Source organism: Capra hircus, chromosome 1 (genome assembly GCF_001704415.2).
Source record: "Capra hircus breed San Clemente chromosome 1, ASM170441v1, whole genome shotgun sequence".
NCBI lineage: Eukaryota > Metazoa > Chordata > Mammalia > Artiodactyla > Bovidae > Capra > Capra hircus.
Window position 1 is genome coordinate 69,301,586 of NC_030808.1, and position 17,543 is coordinate 69,319,128.

General features: G+C 43.3%; 1 protein-coding gene across 1 annotated transcript in view; it reads right to left on the bottom strand.

Moving 5' to 3' along the window:
• SLC12A8 (solute carrier family 12 member 8) overlaps nucleotides 1-17,543 on the bottom strand; it is a 142,618-nt gene that overhangs the window by 12,364 nt on the left and 112,711 nt on the right. Inside the window, exons 9-11 of the mRNA XM_018045881.1 lie at nucleotides 15,395-16,040; nucleotides 1,478-1,575; nucleotides 653-770 (exon numbers count right to left, since the gene is read on the bottom strand). Coding sequence (XP_017901370.1) covers nucleotides 653-770; nucleotides 1,478-1,575; nucleotides 15,395-16,040 — 862 coding nt within the window. The remainder of the gene's footprint in view (nucleotides 1-652; nucleotides 771-1,477; nucleotides 1,576-15,394; nucleotides 16,041-17,543) is intronic.

The following is a 17,543-nucleotide window of genomic DNA, read 5'->3' on the forward strand; positions in this document are numbered from 1 at the left end:
GGTGATTTGTGATCAGTGATCTTTGATGTCACTACTATGACTTGAAGGCTTAGACAATGGTTAGCATTTTTTAGCAAGAAAGTATTTTAATATTAAGATATGTACAATGCTTTTTAGACATAATGCTATTATACACCTAACAGACTGCTGTATAGTATAAATATGACTTTTATATGCACTAGGGAATAAAAAAAAGTGTGTGACTTGCATTATTGTGATATTCATTTTAGTGCAGTGGTCTAGAAGTGAACTCACAATATTTTCAAGGTATATTTGTCTTTTAGTAGTTGCTTAGGGTTTATAATACTCCTTTTTAACTCACCGCAGTCTATCTTTAAGTGATATTTTAGTACTTCACATATAGTATAAGAAACTTTTAATAGTATATTCCTATTTCTTCCCTCCTGGCCCTTAAGCTATTGTCGTCATCCACTTTACTTCTACATGTCTTATAAACCTCACAATTTATTATTATTTTTAATTTGTTATCATTTATGCACATGCCATACTTTTTTCTCCTAGACTGTCAGCTTGAAAGTGGGATTTGTATCTGAGTCAGTGTTGGCATTTAATAGGCGTTCAAAACCTGTGCTTTTCGATAAATGCTGAAAGAGAAGAAAGGAGGTGGTGGCAAAATGGCTGTATTGCTCACCAAGGTGAAGTCCGGGGCTTGTCCGACCAATGTAGAAATATACAATGGCAGCAACACCTATGTTAACCAGGGTATAGACCCACTGGATAACAAACATGATGAGAAGGGACCCAACAGCCTGTGGAAAGAGAAGGAAGAAGTCAGCTCATGGTTGAAACACACACTAAGCAAGCCACAAGACAAGGGCCTTAAATGGAGGAATTCCCTGGTGGCGCAGTGGTTAGGACTCCACACTTCTGCTGCAGGGGACCAGGGTTTGCTTCCTGGTCTGGGAACTAAGATCCCGCAAGCCACGTGGTGTGGTCCCCTCAAAAAACAAACAAAAACCCTTGATAAGAGTAGGGCCTTTAGAAACAATGGTCCTCTCATCAACCTCTGAATCCTATAGCAATTTGAATAATTGAAGTTTACTTGTAATGCAAAAAAAACCTCTTTACGGAAGATATTTGAGAAGATGTCCCTATGAAAGTACCTTCTAATCAAAACAATCAATAAATAGATATTCTATTCTAGCTCCTTGTCCTACTCCTCTCTAAGAGAAGCAACTTAAATTATGCTAATATGGTATACCTGGAAATTCAGTGATCCAGAATTTATCAGAGATGATTATTTAAAAAGTAAACCACTGATTAAAATAAATGGTTCATTAAATGTAATCTTGCCATGTGTAGCTTCATCTAAATTCTAATATAAGAGGGAATTAAAACACATTTCTCCTAATAAAGACTTTCCTCTGTCCTCCCCTCAACCCTCACCCCAAGATCACACATGTATCCACCTGAATTAAGTCTCAAGAACAGTTGAGATCAAAATGAAGTTACTCACCCCCAACAGGGAGACCCAGGGATTGCATATGTGAGTGTAGAAAGAAGTTGGTCTCCTCTGGATATCTTGTTCCTGTAGCCTGGACTTTAGGAAGAAATCTGAAAAATAAATGAGCCAAAATCCTCGGTTACTATTTTGTTATCAAACCTTCTAGTGTTTTTATTAGCAAACACCTATGTGCTCCTCTTCTCCAATTTTGTAATTCTGTCTAAAAGACAATGTCCACTCACCTCAACCATTAGCTTCCTTGGCCACACCTGAGGCTTGTCTTTACCAGAAAGTTCACCTCCTAAATCATGATTTCAATAAATCTGCCCTCAGTCCATCACCTCTGTTTTTTTTCCTGATTCACTCTGCTGTCTCCCACCCCAACTATTCATAGCCTGCAGGGGGACCTTCAGTCAACTTGCCCTAATATGTTTTTGCTTCCTACCACCTACTTTCTCTTTTCATTACCCTCTCACCTAGCTTAGAGTCCGTGCCCAAGACTGTTAGCAAGCACTCCCTTGGACAGATCATCTACTTCCTCACTTCAGCATCACTCACAAGTCTTATACCTTAAGGTAACTCATTCTCCTACGCTCTGATGCAATAAATTTACAACCTGTCTTCTCAAAAGAGAGCTTTCATATCCTCTCATCAGCAGATCTGCCAACCTGCTTTCATCCCTGCCCTCTCTTCTGCCTTCCCATTGAGGAAGCAGATGGGCCTCCTACCTAAGGCCCATCCCTGTATTTGTGCCCTGCTCATCTCACCTTTGCGTCATCAAGTTTTCATCCTCTACCAAATCATCCCCATCAAATACAGATACACTCTAATTTCTTCCAACTAAAGAAAGTTTCTGATCACCCCCTAGCTACTGTCCCATTTTTTGGGTCTCCTTTATAGCAAAAGTTCTCAAAAGAATCACCTATATGGTTTCTACCTCCTATTGTTTCCTCAACCTACTTTTAGGATAGTACACACCACTCAACTAAAACTACTCTTACTCAAGCTGTCAGTGACTTGAATCTTTTCAAATTCAATGGTCAACTCCTCATCTCATTTGACCTTTCTGGTAGCATCTGACCCAAGTGATCACTTTCTCCTGATTGAAATGTATTTGTCTCCTGGTTTATAAGATGCCTTGGTCCCTTGCTTTTCCTCCTATCTCACTGTCCCCTACTTAGTCTCCTTCACCGGCTCGTCTCTTCCTTCTAACCTCCAAATACTTCATTCAGTCCTCAGCAGTCTTCTTTACTGCAGTTAGGTGTGGTCATGTGACTAAGCTCTCACCAACAGAATGTGAACACAAGTGATGAGTGCCAGTTCTGCATGAAAGCCTTTGAGAGGGTAGGTATACCTCTTCTCTGTGCCTGAAATCTGAATATGGGAACTCAGTCTTGATTTTGTTCATGACAAGGTCCTAGGGGATCAGTTCAGTTCAGTCGCTTAGTCGTGTCCGACTCTTTGCGACACCATGAACTGCAGTACGTCAGCCCTCCCTGTCCATCACCAACTCCCAAAGTTCACCCAAACCCATGTCCATTGAGTCGGTGATGCCATCCAACCATCTCATCCTCTGTCATCCCCTTCTCCTCCTGCCCTCAATCTTTCCCAGCATCAGGGTCTTTTCAAATGAGTCAGCTCTTCGCATCAGGTAGACAAAGTATTGGAGTTTCCACTTCAGGGTCAGCCCTTCCAATGAATATTCAGGAATGATTTCCTTTAGGATGGACTGGTTGGATAGTGGAATCATAAAAATGGAAGGAGCCTGGGTCCCATGAATAATGCATGGAGGAGAGCCTCCCACTGATTTGGAACACCCTTCCTGGACTATAGTGCAAGTGAGAAATAAATTTCCATTGTGTTTGAGCCACTAAGTTTTTACTTATTTGTTACAGCAGTTTAACCTCCCTTAATTAATATACCTCCAAGCAGGGTTTAGGTCCTTCTGCTGCTTCTATCCAATCTATTCCTCACAAAGCCAGTGATCTTCTTTAAGGCTGGATCTTATCATATCACACCCCCAGCTAGAACTTTCAGTGACCTTCTGCTGTGGTCACCACGGCATGTGTGACTACACGGGACTGACCTCTGCCTTCCTTACTGTGCTCATCTCCTATCCATCTCCCGTGACCCATTCCTCTCCAGTCACCCCTGGGATTCTGCCGTTCTTGCAATTTGCCAATCCGATTCCCATCTGCACCTTTACACATGCCATTTCCTCTACCTGGAACTCTTCCCTCACATCTCTGCCTGGCTCACTACTTTACATACTTCAGTTTCCCAAAAGAATATCCTCTTCTTAAAAAGATCTTTTCTGGCAAACCTATCTGAAACAGAGTCACTATTCCCACCCTAGTTTCTATCCTGTTACCCCACTTTATGATTCATCATATGACTTATCACTTACTGACATCCCAGTATGTGTGTTTGCTTGTTTATTATGTGTCTTTTCTGATAGAAGGCAATTTCAATGACAGCAGAGACCTTCTACATCTATTCAGCATGTTCTCCATCCCTAGTCTAGAACAGCGCCTGGAAAGTAGTAAATATCCCATCAGTTCAGTTCAGTGCAGTCGCTCAGTTGTGTCTGACTCTTTGCGACCCCACGAATCGCAGCACGCCAGGCCTCCCTGTCCATCACCAACTCCTGGAGTTCACTCAGACTCACGTCCATCGAGTCCGTGATGCCATCCAGCCATCTCATCCTCGGTCGTCCCCTTCTCCTCCTGCCCCCAATCTCTCCCAGCATCAAAGTCTTTTCCAATGAGTCAACTCTTCGCATGAGGTGGCTAAAGTACTGGAGTTTCAGCTTTAGCATCATTCCTTCCAAAGAAATCCCAGGGCTGATCTCCTTCAGAATGGACTGGTTGGATCTCCTTGCAGTCCAGGGACTCTCAACAGTCTTCTCCAACACCACAGTTCAAAAGCATTGATTCTTGGGCGCTCAGCCTTCTTCACAGTCCAACTCTCACATCCACACATGACCACTGGAAAAACCATAGCCTTGACTAGATGGAACTTAGTCTGCAAAGTAATGTCTCTGCTTTTGAATATGCTATCTAGGTTGGTCATAACTTTTCTTCCAAGGAGTAAGCATCTTTTAATATCATGGCTGCAGTTACCATCTGCAGTGATTTTGGAGCCCAAAAAAATGAAGTCTGACACTGTTTCCACTGTTTCCCCTGTTTCCCCATCTATTTCCCATGAAGTAATGGGACCAGATGCCATGATCTTAGTTTTCTGAATGTTGAGCTTTAAGCCAACTTTTTCACTCTCCTTTTTCACTTTCATCAAGAAGCTTTTTAGTTCCTCTTCACTCTCTGCCATAAGGGTGGTGTCATCTGCATATCTGAGGTTATTGATATTTCTCCCGGCAGTCTGGATTCCAGCTTGTATTTCTTCCAGTCCAGCGTTTCTCATGATGTACTCTGCATATAAGTTAAATAAGCAGGGTGACAATATACAGCCTTGATGTATTCCTTTTCCTCTTTGGAACCAGTCTGTTGTTCATGTCCAGGTCTAACTGCTGCTTCCTGACCTGCATACAGGTTTCTCAAGAGGCAGGTCACATGAGGGTAGATGAATGGCAAACGACCCCGGCCCCAGAGGAGTCTGCATCCTCTCAACCTGTCTGCCTTTATCATACACTTCCAACCCATTCTACTTATTTTCTACACCTCCCTATCTTGAAGGCAAAGATTGTCTTTTGTAGCTCTAAATGTCAAATCTAGGCAGTTTGTCAAATCTAGGCATAGAAGGTGCTCAACAAATGTCTCCTTTTTAATTTGGATTAAAAGAAACTCTTCCAGAAGACCTAGATAGACATTTATCCAAAGAAGACATACAGATGGCCAAGAAGCGCATGAAAAAATGCTCATCATCACTAATTATTAGGGAAATGGAAATCAAAACAACAATGATGTATCACCTCATATGAGACAATGGCCATCATTAAAAAGTCTACAAATAACAAATGCTGGAGAGGGTGTAGAGAAAAGGAAACCCTCCTACACTGTTCTGGGAATGTAAATTGGTGCAGCCACAATGGAGAAAGGTATGGAGGTTCCTTAAGAATCTAAAAATAGAGCTGCATATGATCCAGCAATCCCACTCCTGGGCGTGTATCCAGACAAAACTATAATTTGAAAAGATACGTGTACTCCAATGTTCACTGAAGCACTGTTTACAATAGCCAGGACACGGGAACAACCTAAATGCCCACTGACAGATGAATGGATAAAGAATATCTGGTACATATATACAGTGGAATACTACTCAGCCATTAAAAAAAGAATGAAATAATGCCATTTGCAGCAACGAGTATGGACCTAGCGATTATCACACTAAGTGAAGTAAGTCAGACGGAGAAGGACAAGTGCAAGTACCAAACGACGTCACGTATGTGCGGACTCTAAATGGGGCACAGACGAACGTCACACGCATGCACCCGTGGCGGATTCGTGCTGATGTGCGGCAAAACCAGTGCAACATTGTAGAGTGACTAGCCTCCAGTGAAAATAAACAAATTTAAATTGAAACAGAAATAGACTCCCAGACATGGTTGCCAAGGAGGAGGTGATAAGGATGGACTGATAGTTTGGGATTAGCAGATACAAACTGTTACATATAGAATGCATAAACAACAAGGTCCTACTGTCTAGCACAGGGACTCTATTCAATATCCTGGGATAAACCATAATGGAAAAGAATATGAAAAAGAATATATATATATATGTATAACTGAATCACTTCGCTATACAGAAGTTAATACAACATTATAAATCAACTACAATAAAATAAATTTTGGAAAACTCTGCCAATGTTCATAACTGATTTGAATTGATGGTTCTATTAATTTTTTTTGAAAGACAAAGCACTGCTAAGATTGTCTTTGATTACATTGCATACTTTCAACATGCCCAAGGCATGATTCATTTTCTCAACCACAAGCTTAGTGAAATATAGTTGTTCCATTGGTTATTAAGAAGAAACCTAGATTTTTGCCTAACTGAAACAAAATGTTTGCCAAGTAAGTGTTAAACATACTTTTTCACACTTGATCTTACACCAACTCAATTACACTGTACCCAAGGGAGCTATGAGTGTTATGTGTGTGTTTTCTTGAGGAACTTCAGGGACAGTGATAGGAAGAGGTGTGTCTTCTACACAAGCACAGTGCAGTTTTACACATCAGCAATGCAAGGGAGAATTCAGTCAAGGATGCTCAATGACTCTGAATAGGTATGACAATATAAGCAGACAATTATTAGAATTCTGAACAGCTATGGTTTCAAAACCCTTCCAAAATGAGTGAAGGATTCCCCCAGCCTCCCCTGCTTTTCAAGAATTATGCTGAAAGAAAGAAGTCTTACAGAGTAGTGGCAGAAAGAGACAGTTTTTCATGCTAGAAATACTGGAATAACAGCTGGGAAGGCAATTTTATCAAGCTTTACTCACAAAACAAACAGGTAAGCACTGTGCGCTTAGTCGCTCAGTCGTGTCCAACTGTTTGCAACCCCATGGACTATAACCCTCCAGGCTCCTCTGTCCATCGGGATTCTCCAGGCAAGAACACTGGAGTGGGTTGCCATGCCCTCCTCCAGGGGATCTTCCCAACCGAGGGATCGAACCCAGGTCTCCTGCAGCTGCAGGGGGATTCTTTACCATCTGAGCCACCAGGGAAACCCCAGAACACTGGAGTGGGTAGCCGATCCCTTCTCCAGGGAAACTTATTGAACCAGGGTCTCCTGCATTGCAGGCAGATTCTTTACCAGCTGAGCTACCAGGGAAGCATGTATTAGGCATGTTAAAAATATGAAATATAATAAACATAATGTATAACATTAAATTGTCTTTTAAAATGTAGCAGTATGTCTAACAAGTTCTGTATTCACAAAACCCATGCAGATATGAAGACTTTAGGCCTGAAGGGGAAAACAATTATGTCGATTTTTTAAACCACAAATTTAAATAATTTTATAGAAATTATTTAAAGCCAATATGAAGCCATCTCTGGAAATACACTCCATATTTCATCAGGATAAATAAACACATAGTTCTAACTAGCAGGTACAAAATAAGAATGGGCACTGATATGGTCCACAAGTGATCATGTTTCAAGCATGTTTCAAGATCATGTGGTATCTTATCATGTTGATTCTGCAATCTTTTAACCACTTATCAAATACTGCACATTTATTTCTAGGTTGTCATCAGCACCAACAATGCAGTTATGAGAACCTGTATATACTTATGGTTTGCTGTTCAGTTCACGGTTGTTTTCTTGAGATACAATTCCCCCAACTAGATTTACTAAGTCAGAGCGATTAGACAGTTTTATATTTCTTGTTACAGACTAAAAGTTCATTCTCCAGAGAGGATGAACCAGAGGGACTTCCAGCTACTGCAATGTGTAGAGGGCAGAAAATCTTCTCTGTAAGAGATAGGTATACAACTAGATGAAATTATCAGAAACAATCCCTTGGGGCTCTAGAAATTTACCAAATGGAGATAAACTAAGAAGTGTTTATTTTTCTAAAACTGCTGGAGCTGAGGGTGAGAACAGTGAGAGCTTACAGTCTTCTTCCTGGGCTACTCGTATCCCCACTCCAGTTTTTAGTAGCATGGAGCTTGCCCCTGTGTCTATGTGGCCTAAGAGGCTTCCCCCTCTGCCAGCAGATGTGTGTGTGGGTTGGGAACCACAGTTGAAGCTGACTGATTATCCCAGTCTCTCTCAGGCTGCCCAGATCAGCGGTGTGGGGAGCTACAGTCTTTCTATGGCTCTCTCATTTCTAGAATCTCCCCATTAAATTTCTGGCTGGTACACTGCTCACCCTCACTGGTTCCACTCCCTCAGGCTAGCAAAGCTAAAAATTTCCCCATTCCATTTCTACTTGACTTACCACATTAAGCTTATAAAGGCAAAGGCCACAAATTTGTTCCCTCTGGCAACAAAACTACTGCTTTCTGAAGAAATCATGACCCCAAACCTCCTAAGTTTGATGAAAAAACAAATCAATTGATCCAAAAGGAATGACTCCATTGACCTTGCTTCCAACAATGCTTACATATAATACCTGATTTCCACTGACCTAAATGGTTTTAATTGAAATTTTTGATAGCTTAATAGATATGCAATGATATCTTAATGGTGGTTTAAACTGGATTCATTTAACCCAGGTTTGATCCCTGGATTGGGAAGATTCCCTGGAGAAAGGAATGGCTACCTACTCCAGTATTCTTGCCTGAAGAGTCCCATGGACAGAGAAGCCTGGCAGGCTACAGTCCTTAGGGCTGCAAAGAGTCGAACACAACTGAGCAACTAACATTTTCAGTACCACGGCCTAGTTCATAATAGACACTGACCCAAGCAGCATATACATACTATCCCAAAGAGAGGCAATGCCAAAGAATGCTCAAACTAGTGCACAGTTGCACTCATCTCACACGCTAGTGAAGTAATGCTCAACATTCTCCAAGCCAGGCTTCAGCAACACATGAACTGTGAACTTCCTGATGTTCAAACTGGTTTTAGAAAAGGCAGAGGAACCAGAGATCAAATTGCCAACATCTGCTGGATCATGGAAAAGCAAGAGAGTTCCAGAAAAACATCTATTTCTGCTTTATTGACTATGCCAAAGCCTTTGACTGTGTGGATCACAATAAACTGTGGAAAATTCCAAAAGAGATGGGAATACCAGACCACCTGACCTGCCTCTTGAGAAACCTGTATGCAGGTCAGGAAGCAACAGTTAGAACTGGACATGGAACAACAAACTGGTTCCAAATAGGAAAAGAAGTACGTCAAGGCTGTATATTGTCACCCTGCTTATTTAACTTCTATGCAGAGTACATCATGAGAAACGCTGGGCTGGAAGAAGCACAAGCTGGAATCAAGATTGCCGGGAGAAATATCAATAACCTCAGATATGCAGATGACACCACCCTTATGGCAGAAAGTGAAGAGGAACTAAAAAGCCTCTTGCTGAGAGTGAAAGAGGAGAGTGAAAAAGTTGGCTTAAAGCTCAACATTCAGAAAACGAAGATCATGGCATCTGGTCCCATCACTTCATGGCAAATAGATGGGGAAACAGTGGAAACAATGTCAGACTTTATTTTGGGGGGTTCCAAAATCACTGCATATAGTGATTGCAGCCATGAAATTAAAAGACGCTTACTCCTTGGAAGGAAAGCTATGACCAACCTAGACAGCATATTCAAAAGCAGAGAGATTACTTTGCCAACAAAGGTCCATCTAGTCAAGGCTATGATTTTTCCAGTAGTCATGTATGGATGTGAGAGTTGGACTGTGAAGAAAGTTGAGCACCGAAGAATTGATGGTTTTGAACTGTGGTGTTGGAGAAGACTCTTGAGAGTCTCTTGGACTGCAAGGAGATCCAACCGATCTATTCTAAAAGAGATTAGTCCTGGGTGTTCTTTGGAAGGAATGATGCTAAAGCTGAAACTCCAGTGTTTGGCCACCTCATGCAAAGAGTTGACTCATTGGAAAAGATTCTGATGCTGAGAGGGATTGGGGGCAGGAGGAGAAGGGGACGACCCTGGATGAGATGGCTGGATGGCATCACCGACTCAATGGATATGAGTTTGCGTGAACTCCGGGAGTTGGTGATGGACAGGGAGGCCTGGCGTGCTGCAATTCATGGGGTCACAAAGACTCGGACACGACTGAGCAACTGAACTGAACTGATAGTGGTTTAGAACACAGATTCTACAATGAGATAGACCTGGGTTCAAATTCTAGCTGCCGCATATTCTGAGTAAGTGTATAACTTCCCTAAGCCTCACCTCTGCCATCTGGAAAAAGCTAGTAACAATGCCTAGATCTGAGCTGAGATCATCCGTATTTAAGAGAGTATCTCCACACCAGGCACGTGGGACAGACTCAGTAAATGCTGCCTATTTTTAGCTACTAACAACATTCAATACTTAATCATAAAAGTTAGTTTGTTGAATGGACAGTGAGTCTGGGCACTGTTTTTTCAAATGTAAACTGCGTTTCATTTCTTCTGACCTCTCTTTAGTGGAATCTGGATTTTGACCTTCCTGTTTTTAAAAATAATATGCTTTGGGAGGTATGCTTTTATCAGTTGTGTTTGTCAGAATAATTGTTTCCTTCTGTGACACTGCGTTGTGCAAATGTTTTTTATTTCTGTATCATCAGATCCTTTTTGTCTTTGATGATATCTTCAATAGTCACAAATCTCTTTCCTGGGCAGCTGTTATAAATAAGGAATTTGTGGCTAAATAAAGTATCAAATACAGCCCCAAGTTAATTTTTTGATCCACTTACTCTCAACAATATATATTCACTAGCGATTTGACTCATTATTTTATGGCATCTGGTTTGTCACACATTAGGTTCTTATAGTTTAACTCTTTCTACTCGACCTACCAATGCTTAAAATTTTTAGCCAATATCTGTACAATTGTTAATCAGTTTATTAGCCTTTACTGAATGTTTGTCAGTGTCATATACTGTGCGGGAATATTGTTGATGAAGACAAGGTAGAAAGACATGGTTTGCAACTAAAGGTAGCTCACAGACTAGGGGCAAAGGAATAAAACGAACATTTCCTTAGACAGATAGATGAGAAAGCCTGAAGACAAATGTGTAAGCAAATGTATAAAACAATGTGATAAGTGTTCATACCATTAGTGTGGCTCAAATGCTATGCTTGCATAGGAGAGGAGATCAGGGAATCCTTCTCAGAGGGCATCTGAAAAGTCAAATGGATTTTAAACTGCAAGTCAGCATTTTTCAGATGGAAGAGGAGGAGTGATGCAATTGCAGCAGGCAGAATGGCATTGCAAAGGTAGGAAGGAATAAAGAACATGACGTGTTTGGGGCACACATCTGGGTGTAGCTGAACATACGTATACGGGTTGTCATGAGAAAAGCGCCCAGGAAGGTAGGGTAGGGCAATATTGCCAAGAACCTTGCAAATCACACCAAGATGGAAGGTATTATATTCCAACGAAGGTTTTTAAGTAAAAGAGACAGGATGAGAATTTTACCTTAGAAAGATCATTCAGAGGACAGTGAAAAGGAGAAAGAGGATATAGGAGGAGCTGGAGTCTGGAGATGAGCGTGGAGATAAACAAGAGTCTGGGTGCTGGATACGAGGGCCTGCACCCAGGTTCAGGCAGCAAGAATGGAGGAGAGGGAGGGGTCAGCAAGAGCTCGGGACATTTCTAAGATCCGGCAACTTCACTGACTAAATGTTGCAAAATGACCACGCTTCTTTCCTGATAACCCACTAAGAAAACAGAAGAGGAACTAAATAGCCATAAACCCACAAACACAAGAAGAATCAGAGAAACAAGATAAAAACAAGTCTCGGAAGGTGGAGAGGTGACAGAGGAGTAGTAACAAACTGAGCAGAGCCGAGGATGAACTCTAGGGCCTGCAGAGAGGGTGCTGGCAAGGACCGGCCCAGCGGACCTGCTGCTGCTGCCGCTGCTAAGTCGCTTCAGTCGTGTCCGACTCTGTGCGACCCCATAGACGGCAGCCCACCAGGCTCCCCCGTCCCTGGGATTCTCCAGGCAAGACCACTGGAGTGGGCCGCCATGTCCTTCTCCAATGCATGAAAGTGGAAAGTAAAAGTGAAGTCACTCGGTCATGTCCGACTAGTAGCGACCCCATGGACTGCAACCTACCAGGCTCCTCCATCCACGAGATTTTCTAGGCAAGAGTAACTGGAGTGGCTTGTCATTGCCTTCTCCGTCCAGTGTACCCTAGTGGACCACAAAAAGTTCAGGACCAGGAAGCGGGACGGTGCAGGCGACTGTTCGGAAGATGGTATGTGAAATAGCTGGGCATCAAGTTCCTTTCCTCTGTTCGTGCAGCTGCGGAATAACTCCTCTTTGCCTGACCCCTCCCCAAGGTGTGTGTGTGTTGGCGGGGGGCAGGGGGGTTCCTCTGAAGGAATCAAACCAGAGAGGGCCTGAACTTGGGACACCAGGCATAACAAAGAGAGAGGGGATGGAGCTAGAAACTGCGGGATTCAGTGATGTCTGTATCCTAAGCAGTGGGATACCTCAACTCCCTTACATCACCTGGCTCTCTGGGGGACTTCCAGGCAAGAGATTAAAGGACTCTTCTCTGGAGGAACTGAAGAGCCACAGAGGAAATCTCTAGCTAATCACACTTGGGGGTCCTCTCATGAAAAAGCCAGCTTCTTGATCACTCTACAATGAGGTGCCCTAACCAATAAGCGCTGCCCAGGACACAGGTCTTCTCAACAGCTTTTCAGGATTCACTTCTAAGTAGAAAAGGAAATCAAAAGATCAACAGACATTTTAGCAAAGCCTCCAGTATAAAAGGGAGCATGAGACGAAGCCAAAGAGAAAAGAATCTAAAGATCATCGGGCAGAAAAAGACTTTAAGGGGAGAATAACTAATATTACCTGGAAAATAAGCATTGTACCCATAAAACAAGATTGAGATGATTTTTAAAAAAATTTTTGAAAATCATCTCAATCTTGTTTTATGGGTACAATGCTTGAAGACAAATCAGATTACAACCAAGAGCTCTTGGAAATCAAGAACAGGGTAATATGACCAACTAAAAAGATATTTCCCAATCTCTGAGAACAGCTGGAAAGGCTAGTGAACCAATCTCAGAGGTAAATCACCAAGGACAACACTCAAAATTATATGTCAGAGCAGTCTAGTGGGGATATCACTGCTGCAACAACCAAGGTTCCAACACCATTGACCCTGAAAAGCCCTGGATGGTGGAGCCAGGAATGTAGCCACCTTGCACCCACTATCATGCTTCCAGAGAGTTCCTCAAAGTCCTCATCTCTTCAGGTTTCCGGTTCCAAGTATCTGATTCACTTGGAATCGGCTTATCTGATTAACTGAGGTTTATTCCTGTGCCTGAACTCCGGCTATAGGAGGGACTGGAAAACTGAGTATCTGACATTTTCAGTTTTAAGTGTGAAATGCTTGCTTTGCCTCCCACCAACACTCATAGCACTGGAAATTCTTCAAACATAGGGAGGTCAGTCAATGCCAAGTAGGAAAAAGAAAGACAGAGAGGAATTCCAAGACAACAGCTTTGTAGCACGCCTAAAGAACTGACAAACTAGAGGGGATCAGGATAGGAGCCATAGGACAGACAGGAAAAAACAAATGGATATGATAAATGTCTTAAGAATTTGAGCATTTGGAACTTAACATTGAGAGCCATTTGCCATATTCACCAGAGTACACAGAGAAAAATGATGACAGAAAAACCAAGCAAATAGAAAAACCATGGCAATTATTAACCCCAGGAAACAGAAAAAGTTGGACAAAAAAGGCAATGTAATCATACTATAATATATGGCTCATAGTTAAGCAATATTTACTTAATCATGATAATATGAATACTAGCTACTAAAATTAATTTTTTAAACTGTGATGTAATTACATGGGGGACATTGGGTGAGAAATCAGAGTGGCATAAATGAGCTAGTCTTCATTTATCATAATAGTAAATTTAAAAAATGATACACCTAAAACTGATATATCAAGAAGTAGCAACACAAGTATATTATTTAGTAACATAAAGGTTAACACAATTTGGTTGAAAGTGGGATTTTCTGGGAGTGGAACTACAGGATGGAGAAGAGGGATGGTGTAGAAGAACAGAACTACTATTTCTGGCTATGTGACTTTTAATTCCACTTGGCTTATTAAACTGTACTTGTTATTTTGACAAAAATGATATGATTAAAAAATTTTAATTATGCTCCTACCATTAAGAACCATCTACCTATCTGGAGGTAAAGAAGGAAAAGCAGGTGTACAAAAGAACCCAAAGCAATTATTTTTGGACATCTCTTCTATGTCCCCTGTCTCCTTCTCTTTACCCACACTTGTCTGCACAGACCTCAGGAAACAGGTTAATCTACGTAGAGGAAGGTACTGGGCTTCAGATACAGAGAGACCTGGGTGTGATATCCAGCCATGCAGAATACCAGCTCTGAGGTGTCTCTGTCATCTCATTGGGATGCAGGGTCTTCACTGGTAAAACAGGAAGTGCTAACAACGATTATATGACATGCAATCATGTATGCCAAGTACCTAGAAAACGGGCTTCCCAGGTGGCGCAGTGGTAAAAGCATCTGCCTGCCAACAAGAGACACAGGTTTGATCCCTGGGTCAGGAAGATACCCTGGAGAAGGAAATGGCAACCCACTCCAGCTTTCTTGCCTGGGAAATCCCACGGACAGAGGAGCCTCGCAGGCTACACATCCATGGGGTCACTAAGAATCAGATACAACTGAGTGAGCACAAGCAAGCACCTGGAATATGGAAGACTAAACAATTCTGAGTTCTCTCTTTCTCTTGGAATTTCTCATGCCCCAGAAGTCTCCCTTGAGCGTCTCCCTCTGTCTGCAGATACGAGGAAGCAAAGAAAAGATGTGCTCTTTATCTCATCTCCTGTCTCTCCATCCCCCTCCTGCCTGGTTTGGGAGATTCATCCTCCAAAGACGAAATAGACTGAGCCCTTGCCAGGCAGTTTGTCACAGCACACTTCCACTTCCCTTGAAGGGAGAAACTGGTTCATTCATGTTGGCTCATTTTTGAGTAAAATGAAATTAATATTTAGTTACTAGGTAGACTACAGTCCATGGGGTCGCAGAGTCGGACACGACTGAGCGACTTCACTCACTCACTTACTCACTCGCGGCTCCCAGCCCTAACATACAAGAGTAGATAGAAATTTCTGCTTAAAACTACTCTATACCAGACTAGAATTATAAGTTCAGCTGATAACTGACCATAATATTTTAAAGTAAACATAAAACAAAATTAACAAGGATTTTAAACCCAGCTATAAAATGACCTAAGGATTTGAAAGAGGGTTGTGATAACTCCCAAATTAGGAGGCCCTGGTGTGACTGCAAAGCACCCACCTTCTCTGCTTGGCCTGGGCTGGTTACTTGGCTCAGGGATGAGTTTTGCTCCATAGGCTCCCCTAGGCTGATCCCCTTCACTTCTGGGACTCTGTGCGTTCCTGTGGGGCCTCTGCCCTTCCCAGGAGGCAGCAGGCCATCCATCAGCATCCCCAGGAGAGAAGGAAGCAGGGGACCTGAGGTCCAAGAGGAAGCTCTCTTGGAGGGTTTGCTTGCTGGCCTTCTTGGTCTTCCCCTTCTGATTCTCTAGGATCCCATGGCTCTCTCCTCCCCGGGGCTGGCTACTCTCCAGCGTCCTGGTTAGCTGGAGGAGCTGATCCATGTCCTTGGTGAATTCTAGCAGAGTGCCCTCAGAGGGGCTCTGGGCAATGCCCTCAGAGCCATAACTGGGAGCCTTCTCCAGAAGCAGGGGCTCAGAGCCCTGGAGAGCACCCAGGCCCTCCCCGGGCACCGACTCAGGCCTCTCCGAGAGGCTGCAGCCCCCCATGGCCAGGGAGAAGAAAGAGTAGTCCACCATGATGTACGTCAGCATGAAGTTGATGGTGACGATGGGGGCCAGGACGTTCACCTGACCCACGAGGACAAAGGCCGTGGTCACCAAGCCGGTCAGGCAGATGGCAGCTACTGGCGTTTTATTTGGCCCGTTCTGCAGAAACAAAAGGAATTGCAGGACCTGAAAGTTCATGGAAGAAAACCACAGGACACGATAGAAACACAGCTCAAACTGGCCCAGTCCCTTCTCCCGTGCGCTTCTTGGTGTGTTAGCAACAGTTCATCTGCAAGCCTGGGATAATGATGTCCAATCCAGAATAACTATTAACATGGGACAATACTACAGAACATGAACTTCACAAGCACTTCTCTTCTTGTCTTTCACTGGGATTTAAAGTCAGCTTTGGAAATCAAAGAAATACAAAACGGATTCTTCCCAAGCTTTAATGGAGAAAATAACCTCAAGGGGAGTGGCAGACTCCGGAAGACACAGCAGATTCATTGGTGACTGAGGTGGGGCGGTTCCAATACCAAACGTGAACAAACTCTCGCACATACATTTGTGCACGTCTGTTACTAATGGGGGTGAGTATGGGTGACCTGCAGGAACACAGAGTGGAGAAAATGTGCTAACTCCATGTACTGTGACCTGTCACTCCACAGAAGCTACTCCTCACAGACCCTGACACGGTTCTCGGGCCAAAAGCAACAGCGCTTCTACGTCCTCGCCTTCCTTGACCTGAGCGTTCCATCTGACCCAGCTGGTTGCTCCCTGGTCTCTTGGCTTCTCCCGCTGGTCCCCTTGTCAGTGGCCGCTCCTTGCTCTCTGCCGCTGGCCACCCCACATTCCTGAATTATGCATTCAGAGCACTCTCCAGCTCCATCCTCGGACCCCTCCTCTTCGCTACCTATCTTCCTTCTCTAGGACCTCAGTCAGGCTCATGGCCTTGAAAACCAGTTTAATGCTCGTAGCTCCCAAATTTGAAACTCCAGCTTGAAATGTTCCCCTGAAATCTAGACTTAGTCAACTGTACTCTTGCCTGGAAAATCCCATGGATGGAGGACCCTGGTAGGCTACAGTCCATGGGGTCGCTAAGAGTCGGGCACAACTGAGAGACTTCACTTTCACTTTTCACTTTCATGCATTGGAGAAGGACATGGCAACCCACTCCAGTGTTCTTGCCTGGAGAATCCCAGGGACGGGGGAGCCTGATGGGCTGCCGTCTATGGGGTCGCACAGAGTTGGACACGACTGATGCGACTTAGCAGCAGCAGCAGCCACTCAACATTTCCAGTTGATGTCTAATAGGATCTCAACCCAAGTAGTTCCAAAACCAAACTGCTAATCCCTCGATGTCCTGGCTCTCAAGTCTACTCTGAAGCTTCTCCACTTAAGAAAGTACCCATTTCATCCTTCTAGTTACTCAGTAAGCAAAATTCTTGATGACTCCTCTCATTCCCTCACTCTTCTTCAGGAAATACTGTCAGCCTCACTCTCAGGATAGACACAGGACCTAGCCACTGCACCCACCTCCTTTATGCCAGCACTGTGATGGGAGGGACAGGCATGTCAGCTACATCCAGACCTGATCTGTGAACCTCCCAGGTAAGTTCCTCCAAGTGCATCCCCCTTACTGAGGATTGGAACAGAGTTCAA